Source organism: Elephantulus edwardii, unplaced genomic scaffold (genome assembly GCF_000299155.1).
Source record: "Elephantulus edwardii isolate Elephantulus edwardi_28Jun2011 unplaced genomic scaffold, EleEdw1.0 scaffold00024, whole genome shotgun sequence".
In the NCBI taxonomy this organism is placed as follows: domain Eukaryota; kingdom Metazoa; phylum Chordata; class Mammalia; order Macroscelidea; family Macroscelididae; genus Elephantulus; species Elephantulus edwardii.
Genome location: NW_006399774.1, coordinates 24,880,851 through 24,902,465, shown reverse-complemented (window position 1 = coordinate 24,902,465; position 21,615 = coordinate 24,880,851). Strand labels below are relative to the sequence as shown.

Sequence of the window (21,615 nt, the reverse complement as noted above, 5' to 3'; positions counted from 1 at the left end):
TTGCTATTGTGAACAAGCTGTGATAAACATGGGTGTGCATATATCTGCTTGGATGTCAGTTATGGTCTCTTTGGGGTATATTTCCAGTAGTGGAATTGCTGGGTCAAATGGTATGTCTATTTGCAACTTTTTGAGAAAGTGCCATATGGCCTTCCACAGTGGTTGCACCATTTTACATTTCCACCAATAGTGAATAAGGGTTTCAGTTTCTGCTTGCTATTCTGTTAAATTTTGCTATTCTGACTGGGGTGAGATGATTATCTCATAGTTGTTTTAATTTGCATCTCTTTTAGAGCTAGGGATTTTGAACATTTCTTCATGTGCTTATTAGCCATCTGAATGTCTTCTTTGATGAAGTTATGCTGTTTGATTATTACAATGGATAGAAGGTTTTGAGAGCAGAGAGTGCTATGCCTTTCCATTTTTGTTTTTTAGAAGTGGTTTACTTATTCTGGGTCTCTTAGCTCGCCAAACAAACTTACCAATTACCCTTTCTATCTCTTTAAAAAAATGAATTTAGTATCTCTATTGAGATTGAGTTAAATGTATAGATTGTTTTTGATAGGATTGTCTTTTCATTATCCATGAGCAGGGAATATTTTTCCATTTATTTAGATCTTCCACTGGTTGTTGCAAAAATGTGTTGTAGTTTGTTTGTAAAGGTCTTTTGTGTCTCTATTTAAGTTTATTCCTGGCAAGCTCTGGTGGCCTAGTGGCAAGAAGCTGCACTGCAATCTCAGAGGTGCACGGTTCGAATACACCAGATGCTCTGCTGGAGAAGGAGGAACAATCTCCTCCTGTACCAATCAGATCTGATTTGACAGTACACACACAAAAAATAATGAAGTTTATTCCTAAGTATTTCAACTTATGGTTGGCTATTTAAATGGCATAGACTGGTGAGTGCACCCAAGGCTGCTAATTGAATCTGTTAATTGAAACAAGTCAATTGGTATCCATTGATTGCTGGGGCCTTGTTTTTTGCCAGTGCCTTCAATACAGCTTCTACTTCCTCCTTCATTATCATTGACTCCTGTTCACATGATACTTCCTGAATTTTTTCAGTATTAATCAATTCTTTCTGGTACAGTGACTCTTTGTATTCCCCCCCCCTTATTCTTTTGGTGTTTTCTGCGTCAGTCAATATATTACCCATAACATCTTTGTGTATTGCGACAGGAGGCTTAAACTTGTTTTTCAGTTCTTTTAGCTTGAGAAATGTAGAGAGAGTTCTTCCCTTTTTATTCTCCAATTCCAGCTCTCTGCACATTCCATTATAATACTTTATCCTCTCAAGCTGCCCTTTAAAATCATCTATTCACCTCTTTTCACTTTTACATGTTTTTCTTTAGATTGGACTTCTCGACACTGCAGTGAAATATCTAGAGTCTCTTCTGACATCCATTTCAATCTTTTCTTTCTCCTCTGTTTTTTTAATTTTAATTAACATTTACATAGCTTTTTGATTTCTATTCATTCATTGTTGCATATTTTTCCCTCCCCACCCCTCCTCCACAGTTTGCTCTTCTCTTGAAAAGTAAAAGAAAAATTATTTCATTGGTATACAATCTCCCCTCGCCCCCCCCAGTACACTCCACTATGCAACCTTCATTCTAGACTCTTGTCATAACCATAATACCCAATCATGTATCACTTTTAAACTGTTCTGTCCCTAATCTGTTTCAATGCAGTATACATAATTTATCCAGTTTTTCTCAGTCTCACCCCAACCCTGATGTCAAAGAACAAGAACCACATGATCCTATCCATTGATGCAGAAAAGGCCTTTGACAAAATCCAGCACCCTTTCCTGATTAAAACACTCAACAAGATAGGATTAGAGGGGAATTTTTTCAATATAGTAAAAAGTATATATGCAAATGCGAGGGCCAACATTGCTCTCGATGGAGACATATTAAAGGCATCCCCTTTGAGAACAGGAACTAGGGAAGGATGCCCACTATCACCTCTCCTATTCAATATTGCATTAGAAGTCTTAGCAATAGCAATAAGACATGACAAGGAAATAGGAGGTATCCAAATTGGCAAAGAGGAGGTGAAATTATCTCTTATTATAAGAGGGACATCATTCTGGGTAGAGTAGAGGGACAGCACAGGAGGGCAAGACCCTCTATGAGGTGGATTGATTCAGTGACTGGGGTAATCGGGATGGGTGTGTCAGAGGCAATGCGATTGGCACGGGAGAGAGCAGGGTTTAGGGCTGTTGTACATAGGGTTGCTATGAGTCACAAACGACTCGACAACACACAACAACAACATAAGTATAATTATACTTAGAAAACCCTATTGACTCAGCAAGTAAACTACTGGACATAGTTGACCAATTCAGCAAAGTGGCAGGACAAGATCAACATACAAAAATCAATTGGATTTTTCTACAGTGACAAAGAGAAAACAGGAGTGAGCTTAGAAAAACAATACCCTTCACAATTGCTAATCACAAGATTAAATACCTGGGAGTAAATATAACCAGAAGCACAAAGGATCTATTCAAAGAAAATTACAAAACATTAGTACAAGAAACAAAGAGAGATCTCCTCTGTTTTTGTTGTGACCTTTTACTTTCTTCATGGATGATATCCTTGATATCATCCTACAACTCATCTGGTCTTCTATCACTGGTATTCAGTGCCCCAAACCCATTCTTAAGATTATCATGAAATTCACATGTAATTAATTCAAGATCATATCTTGGTTCATATGGAATATTAATTGTCTTTGGCCTCAATTTGAGCTTGCATATGAGTAGTTGATTATCTGACCCACAGTCTGCCCCTGGCCTAGTTTTGACTGCTGATATTGAGCTTCTCCAATGATTTCTTCCACAAATGTAATCAGTCTCATTCCTATGCAACCCATCAGGTGGAATCCGTGTGTAAAGTCGTCTTTTGTGTCTTTTAGAGAAAGTATTTGCAGTGCATAAATCATTGTAAATACAAAATTCAATCATTGTATTTACAACTTCATTTCTATCACCAAGCCCATGTTTCCAACTACTGTTCCTTTTCCACTGTTTACTACTATTTGGAGGATGTCTGTCTGGCCAACGGATTTGATTTATTCCTATTCCCAAGAAAGGTGATCCAACTGAACGTGGAAATTATCAAATAATATCTTTGATATCACATGCAAGCAAAATACTGCTGAAGATTATTAAAAAACGGTTAGGATAATACATAGATAAGGAACTGCCAGAAGTCCAAGCAGGATTTAAAAGATGCTGTGGCACGAGGGATATCATTGCTGATGTCAGGTGGATCCTGGTTGAAAGTAAGGAATACCAGAAGGAGTATATTTTGCTTTATTGACTTTTCAAAGGCATTTGTGTGGATCATGACAGGTTGTGGCTGACATTGAAAAGAATGGGAATACCAGACCACTTGACTGTGCTCATGTGGTACTTGTAACTTGATCTGGAGGCTGTTGTGTGAACGGAGCACAGAAATACTGCATGGTTTAGAATTGGGAAGGGAGTGTGCCATGGTTGCATTCTCTCTCTGTGCTTATTCAATCTGTATGCTGAGCAAGTTAATGTGAGAGGCTGGAGTCTATGAGGAAGAGTGTAAATTGGAGGGAGACTCATCAATAACCTGCATTATCTAGATAACACAACCTTGTTTGTTGAAAGTGAAGAGAGCTTGAAGCACTTGCTGTAGAAGGAATGCAGCCTTTGGTATGGATTGCATCTCAGTGTCAGGAAGATGAAGATTCTTTCTATTGGACTAATAGGCAGTGTCATGGTGGATGGAGAGGAGATTGAAACTGTCAACAGCTTCATCTTGCTTGAATCCATAATTAGCACCCTTGGTACCAGCAGTCAGGAAATAAGGAGATTCATTATACTTGGGGGGGGGGTAGTAATCTGCATTAGGGACCTCTCCAAATTATTAAGGTGTATTGATGTCAGTTTGAGAAACAAAGTGCATCTGATTCAGGCCATAGTCTTTCCAATGATATGCATCTGAGACCTGGACAATGAATAAGGATGAGAGGAAAAGAATTGGTGCCTTTGAGCTGTGGTGTTGGAAAAGAGCACTGAACATCCCATGGATGGCCAAGAGAATGAACAGATTTGTCTTGGAAATGGTGCAACCCCAGTGCTCTTCGGAGGCAAGAATGATGAGGCTTCACCTTGCATAACGTGGACATGTTGCTAGGAGGGGCTCTTCTTTGGAGTAGGACATGATGTTGAGAAGGGTGGAGGGTTGGTGAAGGAGAGGAAGACCCTCATCTAGTTGGATTGACACCATGACTGCAGCAATGGGCTTTTGTGGTCAAGAAGAGTGAGGAGAGCACAGGATAGAAGAGGGTTCAGATATTTTGTTCATTGGGTCACTATGAGTCATGCGCAACTCAACAGCACCACTCAGTTCCCTGTGGAAAAGGTGTATCATCCCAGTCTTTCTGTGGAAATATCTGGATTATTTTCCCCGAGACCTCTGGCCCTGCCTTCTTGAGCATACCACGATAAAGAAGTCAGCCAGCTGGGCCCTAGCTGCAGCTGCCGGCCTGGGAAATGGGTCCCCTGCAGTGGCACTGCTCACCTGGCCAGGGAGGACTCAGCATTTTCCTGGCAGTGGTAGTAGAGGCAAGAGCAGCACTTCAACCATGTTTGACAGCTGACACACACTCCATTTATGCATATTTTGACTTAAAAAAATATAAAGTTTCATTGGTTTCTTCATTAAATGGCTATGCAAAGGTATTCGACTGTGTGGATCATAATAAATTATGGTTAACATTAAGAAGAATGGGAATCTCAGAACAGTTAGTTGTGCTAATAAAAAATGTACACCTAGCTTAAGAAGCTGTTGTCTGAACTGGGCAAGGGGACATTCCTTGGTTTAGAATCAGGAAGAATGTCCATCAGGGTTGTATCCTTTCCCTATATCTGTTCATTTTGTATTATGAACAAATAGTTTACAAAGTCAGACTCTATGAAGAAGAATGTGGCATTAGAATTGGAAGGAGACTCATCTTACTGATGAGCTGCTTTGTGCAGATGACTTTATTAAAAGTGAGTAGGCTATGAAACACTTGCTACAGAATATCAAGGACTTTGGTATGGATTACATGTCAATATCAAGAAAGCAAAGGTCCTCATCATTATGGTAGGAGGAGAAAGAATTGAAGCTGTCAGTGATTTCATCTTCATTGGATCAGCGATCACCACCTTTAGTACCAGCAGTCAGGAGATTTCTATTATTCAGCATGTCTGCTGTCAGAGACCTCTTTAAAATTTTGAAGAGCAATGATGTCAGTTTGAAGACTAAGGTGCACCTGGTACAGGCCATGGTTTTCTCAGTCACCTGTTGCTCATTAGATAGCTGCACAATGAATAATGTTAATACAAGAAGGCGCCAAGCACCGTGCCGGGAGTGAGCAGGACAGAGCCAGTTCTTGAAGGGAAAAACCAAGGCTTCCTGGTTTTCCATTCAGGTACTTTGTGGGGATCACAGCTGTTACAGATCCTTCACAAAATACTGCCATACTTTTAGTCACTACATAGTTACAACAACTTAACATCTACTAAGAAAACATTGAAATAATGTCAAGAAAGCAGCAGTCTGCTTCAGTCGTCATGAAAAACAAAAACAAAAACACCCAAATAATACATCTAAAAAGGAAGATCCAATGAATACCCCAGATAGAGAGAACCAGAAGAAATATATTGATGTAGAGTTATTTGAACAGAAGAAGATGCAAATGATGGAAGAAGCAATTAAGAAAGCAGATACCCGAGAGACAACAGTCCAGAAGAAATATATTGATGAGGAGCAACTTGAAAAACTATGGAAGAAACTGCAAAAGATGGAATGACAGAATAGAAAAGAGGTAAAATTTGATGGTTTCAGTTGTTTTTCTGTTTTCTATTTCATTTATTTCTTCCCTAATATTTATAATTTCAGTTTTTTAGAGAATGTCATGTTTTCTTGCTATTCTTTTTCAGTTTGCTAGAGATGTTTGGTTAGAGAGTCTATGGTAATTTTTTCCTGCCTTTTGATGTGTTTGCTTATTGCTATAAATTGACCTCTGATTACTGCTTTGGCTGTTTCCCAGAGGTTTTGATAAGTTGTGATTTCATTGTCCTTTGGTTCAAGAAACTTTTTAATTTTATTTTTTATTTCTTCTTGTACCCACTCATGTTCAAGCAAGGTGTTGTTCAACTTCCAAATGTATGGGGTTTTTTTTCTCCTTTATCATCTTGTTATTAATTTCTGATTTTGTAGCATTGTGGTCTGAGAAGATGCTTTATATTATTTCTATGATTTTTAATTCATTGATTCTTGCATGTGGCCCAAGATGTTACCTATTCTGGAGAATGTTGCATGCAATTGGAGAAGAAGGCATACTTTGCTTTTTTTGGGTGCATTAGCCTATAAATATCTATGAGATCAAGTTGGTTTATTGTGTAGTTTAATTCTTCAGAATCTGTTGAGTTTCTTTCTGGTAGTTGTCTTTTTTCTTGAGAGTGGTGTATTGGAGTTTCCAGGTACTATAGTAGTGTCGTCTACTTCTTTTTCCAGTTTTGTTAATGTTTGTTTTATGTACGTTACAGGTCTATTATTTAATGCATAGATATTTATTATTGTTATGTCTTCATGTTCTATTGACCCTTTAAGCATTATAACCTTCCTTCTCCTTTGTGATGGTTTTTGAATTGAACTTTATTATATCAGATGATATGATTGTGTACATAGAAAACCCCAAAGACTTAACAAAAAAACTGTTAGAGCTAGTAGACCAATTTAGTAGAGTGGCAACTCAATATCCGAAAATCAGAGAGATTCCTCTACAGTAACAAAGAGAACTCAGAGAAGGAAACCAAGAAATAAATACTATTTATAATAGCCAACCACAAATTTAGATACTTGGGAGTGAACCTAACTAAAGATACAAAAGACCTGTACAAAGAAAACTACAGAACATTTCTGCAACACACAATAAAGGATCTAAGGAAATGAAAAAATGCTCCCTGGATAGGAAGACTCAATATTGTGAAAATTATAATTCTACCAAAAGCAATCTATATATTCAATGTAATTCCAATACAGATATCAAATTCATTTTTCAAGGAGATCAGAAGGGAAATTGTTAAGTTCATTTGGAGAGGCAAGAGACCTTGAGTAAGCAAAACACTTCTGAGAAACAAAATGAAGTGGGAGGCATAGCACTCCCTAACTTAAAAACCTACTACAGAGCTGTAGTAACTAAAACAGCATGGTACTAGTACAATGACAGGCACATACATCAGTGGAACAGAATTGAAAACCCAGAAATAGGCCCAGCTATCTATGGTCAACTGATATTCAACAGGAAATAAAACCTATCAAATGGGGAAGTGATGACAACCTCTTCAACAAATGGTGCTGGCAAAACTGGACTGCTATCTGCAGAAAGTTGAAACAGGATCCACATCTCACATCATACACAAAAATCACCTCAAGGTGGATTAGAGACTTGGGTGTAAAGCCCCAAACCATAACGTTCATGAGAGACAAACTGGGATCAAGTTTAGAAGTCCTAGTCTACAGTACAAAGAGACTGCCAAATGCAGCCAGAAATGTACAACCTGAGCAGGAAAAATTTGATGAATGAGACCTTCTAAAGATTAAATCCCTGTGTTCCTCAAAAACTTTTCCAACAAGGTGAAAAGAGAACCTACTTACTGGGAACAAACATTTGGCAATACCATCTCAGACAAAAGTCTCACAACTAAAGTTTATAGACTTCTCCTGGGCCTGCACAAGAAAAAGTCTGATAAAGTAATTACAAAATGAGCAAAAGACAGGGTAAGAAGTTTCATAGAGGAAAATATCCAAATGGCCAACAGACATATGAAGAAATGCTCCAAATCACTGGCAATAAGAGACGTGCAAGTCAAAACCACAATGAGATACCATCTCACTCCAGTAACAGTGACAAAGTTTAACAGGACAACAAGTAATAAATGTTGGAGAGGATGTGGTGAGATAAGAACTCTTTTACCTTGTTGGTGGGATTGTACAATGGTATAACCACTCTGGAAGGCAGTTTGAGGTGTCCTCAAAAATCTGAACATAGAAATTTCATATGATCCAGGAAAATTTCATATTCCATCATTTGGGATATACCCCAAGAAATTAAGAACAGAGGCTCAAATGGAAACTTGTACACAAGTGTTCATAGCAGCATTATTAACCATCCAAAGAACATGGGAAATAGCCCAGGTGTCCCAACCACAAATGAATGGATTGAGAAGCTGTGGTGCATTCATACAATAGAATACTATGCAGCATTCAGGAATAATTATTTTGTAAATTACTATGTAACTTGGGAGGGACTGGAGAGCATTAAGCTGAGTGAACTAACTCAGTTCCACAGGACAAACACTGTATAAAACCATTATTGTACAATGAGTATGAGGATCCAGGGTGGGGCTTGGGAGGGGGGGAGAGTAGAAATAGAGGGATGTGGATGGATTGGGGGGTAGGGTGTTAATAATAGGGTTGCACTATTTGATGGGTGGGTGGGGTGAAGGAAATGGGAAGGATCATTTGTGAAAAGCAATGTAAATAAATCAGAATAACATTTAAAAATAAAAATAAAGAGGTCCTAGACACCAATTTCCCCCTCTTCTTCCCCAAAAAGAATAATAGAAGAAGATGTGATGCCTTTGGGTTGTGTTGCTGGAGAATAATACCCAGTATCCCATGGACTGCCAAAAGAACAAACAGATATGTCTTGGTAGAGGTGCAGCCAGAGTGCAGCTTTGGAGGTAAAGGTGATAAAGCAGCTTCTCAAACACTTTGTTCATGTTGCTAAATAAGGTTATTCCTTGAAAGGGGACATCATGCTTGGAAAGATGTAGGGTTAGCAAAGGAGAGGAAGAACCTAAATGAGATGGATTGACACAGTGACTTCAACAAAGGATCCTAGAGTGCTGGAGATGATGAGGCTCACAGAGTAGGACAAGGTTCAGGCTGACTCTTCATAGGGTCACTATGAGTATTACTCAACTTGATGGCACCTAACAACAAGAATTACAGTTTCATTAGATTTTTCATACACGTTTTATTTCGTTAATTACAATGTCTAACAAGCACTTTTAAAATACTACTTTTCTCTTCACCCAATTTAACAATTTTTCCTTATTTTAAAAATTTTAATTTCACTTCATTAAGTGCAAGTTCTCATATTTGAAGCTGTGTGGATCATAACAAGTTATGGCAACCACTGAGAAGAATGGCAATTCAGAGCACTTAATTGTGCTCATGTGAAACCTATACCTAGACCAGGAGTCTGTTGTACAAACAGAGCAAGGGAGCATTGTTGTTGTTTGGTGCTGTCGAGTCGTAGACGACTCATAGTGACCCTATGTACTGCTCGTACACAGAGTTTCTGGAGGCAAGCCATTTCAGAAGTGGATGCCGCTCCTGCTTCAAGGGAACATTACATGGTTTAAAATTAGAAAGGGAGTACATCGGAGTTGTATTATCTTTCCAGGCCTATTCAATTTAAATGCTGAGAAAATGAAATTCGAGTATCTGGACTCTGAAGACAATTGTGGCATCATGATTGGAGGGAGACCATCAATAACCCATGTTATGGAGATGATACAACTTTTCTTGCTGAAAGTGAGGAGAATTTGAAGTACTTGTTGGAGAAGATCAACGAATACAGCCTTCAATAATGATTGCATATCGACGTCAAGAAAACAAAGATTCTTACCACTGGACCGATAGGCAACATCATGATAGATGGAGAAAAGACTGAAGCTGTTAACAGCTTCATCTTGGATACACAATACCAGTCAGGAAATCAGGAGATGTATTGCACTGGGAAGTCTTCAGTGATCTTCAGGACTAAGGTACATCTGATTCAGGCCATGGCCTTTCTGATCACTTGCTATGTATATGAAAGCTGGACAATGAAAAAGTATGATAGAAGAAGAGTTGATACCTTTGAACTGTAGTGTTGGAGAAAAGTACTGAACATTCTATGGACTGCCAAAATAACAATAAAATTATGTTTTGGAGCAGGTGTAGCTGGAATGCTCTTTGGAGACAAATATTACACAGCTTCGCCTCATATATTTTAGACATCTTGCTAGGTGAGGCTATTCCTTGGGGAAGTTCATCGTGCTTGGAAAGGCAGAGAGTTGGCAAAAGAGAGGAAGACCCTCAGGTAGATTGACACCTTGACTACCACAGCGGGCTCTAATGTGTCCAAAAGTGTGAGGATGGCACAGGATAGGACAGAATTCAGATCTGTGTTTGTAAGGTCGCTATGGGTTTTACAGCAGTCAACAGCATCTAACAACAACTAACAAAGCAAAAATTAGAAATCATATTGATTTTTCATATAATCATTCATAGGCCCTTTTGTTTTCTTAATTACCATTGATTAATGTGATTAATTTATTACAATGTCGAATCAGCCACTTAGTGTGTTGCCTTTTCCTTCTTACAATTCATCTATTAAGACTTACTCCATTGTCTCCTCTTCCTATTCCCCTTAAACCTCCAGGACCCGTCTATTTGTGTGTAGACCTTTCCTTAGCTTTTTGGATTGGGCTTTCATACCATACTTGTCCTTTTGTGAGTGACTTGTGACTCAGCATAATTTGTTCTAGATTCATCCATGTTGTGGCGTATTTAATGAATTCTTGATCATTGTTTTAGTGATACATAATACTCCATCATATGAATATTTTTTCTTTTGGGTAACTGTTATAAATGGGGGTAGGGTGGGGGGAGGGAAACGGGACTCTCGTGGCTTAGTGATAAGGAATTGCTTTGTCAATCCAGATGAAGGCACATCAAATCTCCTGACTGCCCTAAGGGGCACAGATGCCTCTGAAACTCTCGGGGAGAGTCAGCTGTGAGTTGGTTTCTACCTGATAGTACATAACAATATAAACATTATAAAATGTGTTGGTTTCTCTATCACCATTTCAGAGTTTTCTTTGTTCCTGTGAAGAATGTGACTGACTTTTGCATGTTGATCTTGTACCCTGCCTCTTTGATGAATTGGTCAGTTATAGCCAATAATTTTATTGCTGAGTGTATAATTTATAAATTTAGAATATTATCATTTGCATATAGAGTTTTACCTCCTTTTTGTCAGTTTGTATACCTTTTCTTTTCCTGCTTTATTTCTTTGACTAGGATTTCTAATACAGTATTAAATAGGATTGGTGATAGAGGGCAACCTTATTTGTTTCCTTTTCACAAGGGAAATGCATATCCAATTTCTCTCCGTTGAGAGGAATGTTGGCAGTTGGTTTGGTGTGAATACTTTCAATTAGGCTGAAGAATTTCCTCTCTATTCCAGTTTTTTGAGCCTTTTTATGTGGTCATGGTGTTGAATTTTGTCAAAAACCTTTTCTGCAACAGTTGAGATGATGTGATTCTTTTTAAAATTGATCTGGTAGATTACACCGAGTGTTTTTATAATGTTGAACCATCCTTGCATACTTGATATGAATTCCACTTTTTATTAAGGTGCATAGTGGCTTTTAAAAATATATTGGTTTCTGTTGGACAGGATTTTTAGAACTCTTGCATCTGTATTCTTGAGGGATGTTGGTCTATTGCTTTCGTTTTGGGTGGTGTGCTTCCCTTGCTCTGGTATCAGAGCTACTCTTGCTTCATGGAATGAGTTTGAGAGTATTCTTTCCTTTTCTAGATTCTGAAGTCATTTGATTAGAGTTTCTGTTAGCTCTTTAGGGCTGTTGATTGCTGTTTTTGTTAAGTGCCCTCCAGGTGAGCATAACTCATTGTGAGTCTTTGAATGACAGATCTGAACTTTGCCGTATCTTCATCTCAGATATGCTTAAGCTCGTTACTCGAGCCAGTGTCAGTCCATCTGGAGAGGACCTTTCCCAGCATGATGTCTTTTTTCTGGCAGCATGTCCAGAGAGTGTAAGATGAAGTTTCACCGTCCCTTCCTTTTAAGGAACAACCTGGCTGCCCATCCTCCAACATAGGCTGGCTTACTCTTTAGGCAATTCACAGATAGTATTTTTTTTGCCAGCAGTGTAATTTAAAGGCATAATTTCTTCCTGTTTTGTGGGGTTTCCTCCCCACCCCTGTGTGCACGCATGGTTTTTTCAGTGGTTTATATTTACCTGTTGCCTTTGAGGCATTGTAGTGATTTTGTTGTTCATGTTAATTTTTACGTCTTCTGACTGAGCCATGGGAATGTGCCCCATCATGGCTAGGTTGCTAATTCTTTGTGTCATTTCCTGCCTCCTGGTGGATGTGACAAAGGATGGAGAAAAGTGTGTGCATCTGTTTGCGGTTTGTGGGGGCAACCTGGAACAGTATGGATGATAGTCTGTTATTTAGCTGGAGTAGGAATTAGTCTTTAGTCTGGTCTAATCACAGGGCATGCGGCAGCCCAGGATCAGACAGCAAGTGTTGAAATACAGCTGTTTACAGCTTGCTGGGGTATGTCAGTCCACCTAGACAAAAGTCATAAACCCTATAAAGTAAAAACCAGGGCAGAGATGACTCCTAAGATCTCAGGGGAAAACCCTCAGATTGATCTTGCAGAGAACCCAGATGGAAGGCTGTATGGAGGCGCTCTGTCACCACGCAGAGCCCTTAGCACGAGCGAACTGACAGCTCTGCCCACCTTTGCTGCCCTCTGCTTGATCAACATCGAGTTGTTTCTGTGTTTGCCAAATGGATGCTATGTTTAATGGTTGTTGGGTACTGTGTGCCAGAACCACCCCTCCAGTTAACTACACAGGAAGCAGTTGGCCATCTTTGTCCCGTGGAGTATCTGGTGGATTTGAAACATGTACCTTTAGGTTGTCAGCACCACACCTCCCACTGGGTCACCCAAGCTTAGTAACTAAAAAATGAGACGAAAGACTGCAATGTTTTCCTCTTGACACATTGTTTTCATTAGTTCATACATAGAAGACGTAGTAGTGAAGGCCAGATTATATAATCTGGATAATTTAACTTTGGTGGTGAATGTGGCAACATAGTTGAAAAGCTTCAGATGAGCAGTTAGAGAACTGGGATTTATGTAAATCATCAGTCTCACTTGCACGGCCAATTTAGAAAATCCCTCCAACTTCATCTTGAATGGTGGCAGTCAGTCTTGGGAACTCCGTGAAGACACTTGGTGCAGTGCTAGTGTTGGCCCGAAGCCTTCTCTGCCGTCATCTCGTCCAGCCGCTTTGTAAGGTCCTTGTACTTCCATTTCACAGACCTGGAGTCCTGCCCAAATGTTCAGGTGTCCTGGGGCCTGAGCCCAGGCTGTGCAGCTTCATGGGGTGGGAAGGAAGCATCAGGTGTGGATCCTCGGCCAGGGGTGAATTTTTTTGTTGGGAATAGAAGAGGACATGTCAGTGTGCGTGGTGTGCTGTGTGTGACACGATTTCCTTACACGCACTGTTATATAGACTCCATGTGCATTTCCTGTTTCAGATTAAATGGACAGGCCTCAGGGTGCTTCCTCTGGGGCTGCTGGCTGTGTAGGTGATGCAGTTACAGAAAGGTACATGGTGGACTCTCCGGACCCTGCCTCTCATGTCCAGCTGGCCTGCAGCGGCTCTCACTGTGCTTTTCCTCGGAACAGCCGTGAGCTTTGTGTCTGGGACGCCAGCCATCCTTCCCACCAGGTATTCTGAAGCGTGGAGTGGGTTTCTCAATGAGCCCAGTGGCATGGGGGTGACCTCGTCCTTTTTCCGTCCTTGAGTGCTGTTTGGGTGAGAATTCCTTTTACCATGCACGAAAAAAGCCAACAAAATAAAACATATTACGTTTTGATTTTAAGGAGAAAACCTTCTGGAATCACTTTGTTTTTAAAAAATTTTCTTTTTGTGAGAACATGAATAAGTGAGATGATCATCCGAACATAACCAGAGGAGCTGAACTTCTGTGGCTTTTTAAGACAGTGTTTTATTAAAGGACTTTATTATATTTACTGTGGAATTGTTGGCATCAATTTTATAAGGCATTCTTAGATTTCATTGTATCACTTATTTTACAACTTTTATAATTATATTGGTACTCTTAATAATCAGTTTTGATGTACAAAATAGAAAAGTCTTAGGAAGATTTATGTTTTGTTATGTGTCCTGGGGTCCACTGCGACCTGCGACACATGGAGACCCTGCCTACGACAGACCCACCCCTCGTTGTAGCCTTGCTGGTTCTCTCCATCTCTGAGTTGCACAAGCCCATTGTTGCGGTCACTGTGTCAGCCCACCTTGTTGAGGATCTTCCTCTCTTCCTCTGACCCTCCACCCTTCCCTTTATATCCTTTTGCACCTCCTCCTGACAACATGTCCAAAGTATGTGAGGCAAAGTCACCATCCTGGCCAATAAGGAACTTCCTCTAGAACAGATGGATTTGTCCTTCTGGCAGTCCATGGGATAGTCCGTCCTCTTCTCCAACACCACAGTGTAAAGGTAGCCACTCTTGTTATCTTTATATACTGTCCAACTTGCAGATGCATGCAAAGCAATTGAAAATACCATAGCCTGGATCAGGTACACCTTAGTCTTTGAACTGCCATCTTTGCCCTTGAGCACTTTGGAGAGGTTCTTGGCAACAGATTTTCTGAGCATACCAACCTTTTCTCCATCTATTATAATGCTGCCTGTTAGTCCAGTGGTGAAGACTTCTGTGTTCCTGATGTGGAGAAGTAACCCGTATTGAAGTCCGTAGACTTTGATCTTGCTCTGCAAATGCTTCACGTCTCCCAACACTTTCTGAAAGAAGAGCCAGTCATCTGCGAGTCGTCTGCATAACACAGCTTGTTGCTGAATCTTTCTCTAATCTTGACGCTACGTTTTTCTTCATAGAATCAATTTCTTGAATAATTTGCTCATCATATAGATTGAATAGATGCAAACTGATGCATAACTTTCCTGAATTTACACCATCCAATGTTCCCTTGTTCTGTTTTAGACAACTGCTTTGTGGCCTTTTATGTGTGTATAGGTAAGTGTCGTGGGATTTCCATTCTTCTCAATATTAGCCATAATTTGTTATGACCCACACAGTCAGATGCCTTTACTTAGTCAATAAAACACAAGTAAACCTCTTCTGGTATTTTCTGCTTTCAGTAAAGATCCTTGTGACTTCAGCAGTAATATCCCTATTGCATGGCCCCTTCTAAGTTGAGGTTGCATTTCTGGAAGTTCCCGCCAATGTTATTATTCCAGCTGTTCTTAAATACTCGTTAGCGAGATATTACTTGCATATGGTATTAGTGATATTGTTGGGAAATTTTCATATTCTGTTAGATTGCCTATTTTTGGAATGGTAACAGTTGCAGATCTCTTCCAGTCAGGTCTGGTAGCTATCATCCAGATTTCTTCAATAGACTGGGCAGCATAGTCAGGATTGCATCTATTTTGTGAAACACTTCACTTGTATTTCATAAACTTAAGATGTCTTATTTTTTTGCCAGTGCCTCAGTGCAGCTTGGATTTCTTGCTTAATTACCATTGATTCTAGATCATATGCTACTTCCTGAAATGGTTCTGTGTCAACCATTCTTCTTGATGCAATGAGTCTGTATTCCCGCCATCTTTTGATGCTTCCTGCCTCATTCAATATTTTGTCCATAGAATCCTTTAGTTTTGCAACTGTATGTGCTGATGAGTTGCCTGTAATTCCTAATGACCTATTACAATTACTCTGAGCCCTGCCCTGTCCTGAGCCACTGACAGTCTCACTGACTCTGACACACCTGGCCCAGTTTCCGCTGTTACACTATCAGTCCATCTCATCTGGGATCTTCCTATCTTACTCTGTCCCTCTACCCTCCTAAGCATGATGTCCATCTCCAAGGATTGGTTTCTTCTGGCCGTGTGCCCTGAGTATGTGAGACAGAACTTTAAAATCCTTGCCTCCAAGGAGAAACTTGGTTTCACCCTCTCGAAGACAGACCTGTTTGTTTTCTTGGCAGTCCATGGCATGTTAAACACTCTTCTCTAGCACCATAATGCAAAAGCATCAATTTCTTTTTCATCCTTAGTCATTGTCCAGCTCTCTGTTGCATAGCAAGTAATTGCAAAGACCATGGCCTGGATCGGGTTCACCTTAGTCTCTAGACCGACATTATTACTGTTTAGCACTCTGGAGAGGTCCCTGACAGCACATTTCCCTAATGCAATTTGTCTTTTGATTTCCTGACTGCTGATGCCAAGAGTGTTGGTTGTGGACGCAATCAAGCTGTAATTGCAACAACCTCAATATCTTCCCCATCTATCATGATGCTGTCAAATGGCTCAGTGGTGAGAAGCTTTGTTTTCTTAATGTTGAGGTTCATTTCATATTGGAGATTGCAGACCTCGACCTTCTGCAGGAAATGTTTCAGGTCCTCCTCAGTTTTGGCAAGCAAGGTTGTATCATCTGTATAATGCAGCTTGTTGATGAGTCTTCCTCCAATCCTGATGTCCCTTTCTTCCTCATAAAGTTCAGCCTCCTGAATGATCTGTTCCGCATACAGATTGAATAGGTATGGAGATAGGACACATCCCTGACTCACTCTTTTCCTGATTTTGAACCATGCAGTGTTTCCTTGCTCTGTTCTGATGATGACTGCTTCCTGGTCCAAGTATACATTTCACGTAAGCACAGTCAAGTGTTCTGGAATTCCCATTCTTCACAAGGTTAACCACTGTTTGTTATGATCCACACAGTCAAATGACTTTGCATAGTCAATTAGCCCAGATACACATTCCTCTGGTACCCTTCGCTTTCAGCCAAGATCCATCTGACATTGATGATAATGTTTTAGTGCAAGGGCCTCTTCCAAAACTGGTTTGTGATTCTGGTAGTTCTTTGTCAATGGACTGTTCCAGTTGTTTTTGGCTAATTTTCAGCAAGATTTTGCTTGCGTGTGGTATTAGTGATACTGTTCAAGGATTTCCACACTCTGTTAAGCAGCTTGACTTTATTCTTTAGGTCTGTCAGCTTGAGATGTGCCTGGTAGTATGTGCTTCCCCTTTGGTTTTCTGTCTCCAGGTTCTCACACCTTTTATTATAGTACTTTGTCTTCTTTAGCTACTCTTTGAAGTCTTGTGTCCAGGTGTTTAAAATCATCATTCCCCCCCCCACCTTTGTTTTTGGCTTCTTTTCATTTGAAGACAAGTTTCAGATTCTCTTCTGATGTTCGTTTTGGTCTTTTCTTTCTTTTTTCTTCTCTTTGTAATGATCTGCTTTCCTCATCATTGATGTCCTTGATGTCATATCACATTTGCCTGGTTTTTGTTGTTAGTGCTCAATGCGTCCAATATTTTCTTGAGATGTTTTTAAATTCAGTTGGGATACACTCAAGGTTGAATTTTGGTTCCTGTGGATATGTTTTAATTTTATTCACCTTGAATTTAATCTTGCTTATATATAATTGATGGTCTGTACCACTGCCAGATATTGGCCTTGTTTTGACTGTTGATAGTGAGTTTCTCCATTGATTCTTACTAGGTGTAGTTAGTTTGGTTCATGAGGGAAGACCATGTGTATAATTGCTGCTAATGCTTGTTTTAAAAGTTATTAGAAATGAAGAAACCATTGATTATATACAACTCTGTCATTCAGTCTCCACCCTTGTTTGTGTCACCCAGCCTGTATTTTCCAAGTACATGCCCTCTTGTTCTGTCCTCACTTTTCCTTTGATTCACCAGTTATATTTATGCATCTTGAATATAGGTTTGATCAATTTCAGACCATCAGTTTTGATAAAAGTCCACTCAGCATCCAGTCTCCTCTCACAGACCACATCCCTTTCCTGGTCTCCCTGTTCTTTAGACCAACACCTGGTACCCCTGGTTCTCTGTGCTCCATTCTTCCCAGTTTTCCAGGTAAGGCCACACTCTGGTATTCCCGGTTCTCTGTGCTCCGGTCTTCCCAGTTCTCCTTGTGGGGCTGTGCTGTGGTCTCCCCAGTTCTCCTGGTGGGGCTGTGCTCTGGTCTCCTCGGTTCTCCGGATGGGGTCACACTTTTGTCTCCTTGGTTCTCTTGGTGAGGTCGTGCCCTGCTCTCCTCAGTTCTTGTATGCATATACTTTGTCTTCCTTGGTTTTTGTGGTGGGGCTGTGCTGGAGCTCCTGGCTCCCAGAAATCAACCTGTCCTTACCTGCTTGGATGTTTGCGTGGTCTTTGACCTGAGCATCCTTGGAAGCACTGTGGGTTCGGATGCTCTCACACCCCGCTGGACCCATCCTGGACTTCGGGTCACAGTAGTTTCTGAAATGCACCTGCATCCCCCAGCAGCTTCACCGTGAATATGCTTCTTGAATGTGCTTCTGCCTCAGTCTCTGGCCAGCCTCCCCAGGTCGCCATCCTTGTCTTATACTGGCCCCTCTCCACCCGCCTTGGTTGCCTGGTGGTACCCAGCAGGGATGCTGTGCACCAGTTCCTCACTCACCAGCTGCCTTATTGGTCTTTCTCATTTAAAAAAATTATTAATTTTAATAAAAATTTACAGAGATTTTGGTTTTCCATTCATTCATTGTTGCACTTTTCTCCAGGCCTCCGCCCCCCCCCCCTTCACTACTCTCTTCGAAAAGTGAAAGAAAAACTCCTTCATTGGTTTACAATTCCCCTGCCCCGAGTGCTCTCTACTGTGCAACCTTCATTCTGGACTCTTGTCATAACCATAATACCCTATCATATATCGCTTTTAAACTGTTCTCTGCCTCATCTGCTTCAATGCAGTATACATTATTGAACCCATCTTTCTCAGTCTCCCCCCAACCTAGAGGTCAGTCCTGTTCTACAACAGTGGCACCATGCAGTATTTGTCCTTTTGTGACTAAGATTCCTCACTCAGCATAATGTCTTCCAGGGTCACCATTTTGAATAATATTGCATGAGTTCTTGGTTTTTCAATGCAGTGTAGTATTCCATTGTGTGAATATACCACAGGTTCTCTATCCATTCGTTACTTAGGTTGTTTCCAACTCCTTGCTATTGTGAGCAAAGCCGTGATAAACATGGGTGTGCATATATCTGCTTGGATGTCGGTTAAGGTCTCTTTAGGGTATATTCCCAGTAGTGGAACTGCTGAGTCAGATGGTTTCTCTATTTGCAACTTTTTGAGAAAGTGCCATACTGCCTTGCATAGTGGTTGCACCATTTTACACTCCCATCAACAATGAATAAGGGTTCCAGTTTCTCCACAACCTCACCAGCAATTTGTAGCTTGCTGTTCTGTTAAATTTTGCTATTCTGACTGGGGTGGGATGATATCTCATAGTTGTTTTGATTTGCATCTCTCTTAGAGCTAGGGATTTTGAATATTTCTTCATGTGCTTGTTGGCCTTCTGAATGTCTTCTTTGTTGAAGTGTCTGTTCATATCCTGTGCCCATTTTTCAGTTGGATTATTTACCTTTATCTTGTTGTGGTACTCAAGTATTTTATAAATTCTAGGGATCTGATTCTTAGAAGGTCCCGTTCATCTATTTTATCTTCTCCTGATTGTAGATTTTTCAGGATATGTTTATGTTGTAGATTAGGACTACTGGAGTTCATCCAAGCTTTTCTTTAATGAAGTTTATAGTCCTTGGTTTTAGTCGTAGATCCATGATCCATCTTGAGTTGGTTTTGTATATAGAGTGAGGTGTGGATCTTGCTTGAGTCTTCTGCAGATAGTTTTCCAATTTTGCCAACACCATTTGTTAAAAAGGCTGTTGTTCCCCCACTTAACTGATTTCATCTCCTTGTAAAAATTCAGTTGACCATAAGTAGATGGGCTGATTTCTGCATTCTCAATCCTATTCCATTGATCTATGTGTCTGTCATTGTACCAGTACCATGCTGTCTTAACCACCATGGCAGTGTAGTAGGATTTGAAATCAGGGACGGAGATGCCTCCTACCTTTTTTCTATTTTTAAGGAGTGCTTTGCTTATTCAGGGCTTCTTTACATTCCAAATGAAACTGGAGATTGCCTTTTCCATCTCGTTGAAGAATAGGATTGGTATTTGTATTGGGATTGCGTTGAACTTGTAAATTGCCTTTGGTAGTATTGCCATTTTCACAATATTGAGTTTTCCTATCCATGAGCAAGGGAGATTTTTCTACTTCTCCAGGTCTCTTTTTGTTTCTTGTAGTAATATTTTGTAATTTTCTTTGAATAGATCCTTTGTGCTTCTTGTTATATTTACTCCCAAACATTTTATCTTGTGATTAGCTATTGTGAAGGGTATTGTTTTTCTTAGCTCCAGCTCTGTATTCTCTTTGTCACTGTAGAGAAATCCAACTGATTTTTGTATATTGATCTTATATCCTGCTACTTTGCTGAATTGCCACACTGTGTCCAATAGTTTTCTTGCTGAGTCTTTAGGGTTTTCTAAGTATACTACCATATCATCTATATAGAGAGGTAATTTTGTTCCTTTGTCTTGTCTTATTTCTATCACTAAGACTTCCAATACAATATTGAATAGGAGAGGTGATAGTGGGCATCCTTGCCTAGTTCCTGTTCCTAAAGGAAATGCCTTTAACCTTTCTCATTTTTGATGGTAGTGGAGCATCTGCTATCTGACTAGGTTGCACATTAATGACACTGGTGCATTAATGAATTAGGCGAAGTTAAGAGGCTGTGTGAGGGTGAGGGCCAGTATCTGCTGGTGGGCTGGTGTGATTCCCAGGGGGTTGGCAGTTGCGCCAGGACTTGGTCATTCTCCATTTCTGCGTGAGGCTTTGTGGCACCTAACCACATTGGTAAGTGAAGGTGGGTGTATCCATGTTTAATTGGTACATGGTGAGCTAATGGAAGACCAGAGTGCTTCCAGAAGCATTCAAATGGCTAAGTCAGGGATTTTAATGATACCAGAAAGAAATCTGGAAAGTAGCCTGTTTGAAAATTGAGTATGTATAATTTCTCAGGTGTGGTGATTGTTGTCTCAGTCCCTGGTGGTGCAATGACGGTGGTGTTTGCGTGAATTTTCTAGCCTCTCATCCTCAGAGGACACCAACAGGCAGTGACAGCCCTGGCCTTTGGAAACACAGAGAGTCCACTTCTCCTTGGCTCTGCATCCTGTGACCACATTCTAGTGTGGAACCTGAAAGAGTGCACAGAGGATGCCCTCCAGGGTAACGGGATGGAATGGGGGTCTGTGGGGTGTCAGGGAGTGCCCTCCACCAGTGTCGTCTCAGCACCAGGCAGATGAAGAGGATGATTGGGGTGGTGGCCAACTCCTCCTACAGACACAGAAGACCAAGATGCCAGCTCTGAGTGGACGGCATGGGCTCCCACTCTGAGTGGACGGCATGAGTACTGTTCTGTGAGGACAGTGTGAATGTTTCTTTGTGGACGGTGTGGATTCCTCCTCTGTGTGGACAGTGAGGATGCCGCCTATGTATGGATGTATAGATTCCTCCTCTGTGTGATGTATAGATTCCTCCTCTGTGTGACGTATAGATTCCTCCTCTGTGTGATGTATAGATTCTTCCTCTGTGTGATGTATGGTTTCCTCCTCTGTGTGATGTATAGATTCCTCCTCTGTGTGACGTATAGATTCCTCCTCTGTGTGACGTATAGATTCCTCCTCTGTGTGACGTATAGATTCCTCCTCTGTGTGATGTATAGATTCCTCCTCTGTGTGATGTATAGATTCCTCCTCTGTGTGAT

General features: G+C 40.5%; 1 protein-coding gene across 1 annotated transcript in view; it reads left to right on the top strand.

Moving 5' to 3' along the window:
* Positions 1 to 13,453: 13,453 nt before the first annotated feature.
* The window catches only part of WDR27 (WD repeat domain 27), a 103,919-nt gene continuing 95,757 nt past the window's right edge, over positions 13,454 to 21,615 (top strand). Inside the window, exons 1-2 of the mRNA XM_006882841.1 lie at positions 13,454 to 13,642; positions 20,936 to 21,077. Of these exons, the coding sequence (XP_006882903.1) occupies positions 13,454 to 13,642; positions 20,936 to 21,077 (331 nt within the window). The remainder of the gene's footprint in view (positions 13,643 to 20,935; positions 21,078 to 21,615) is intronic.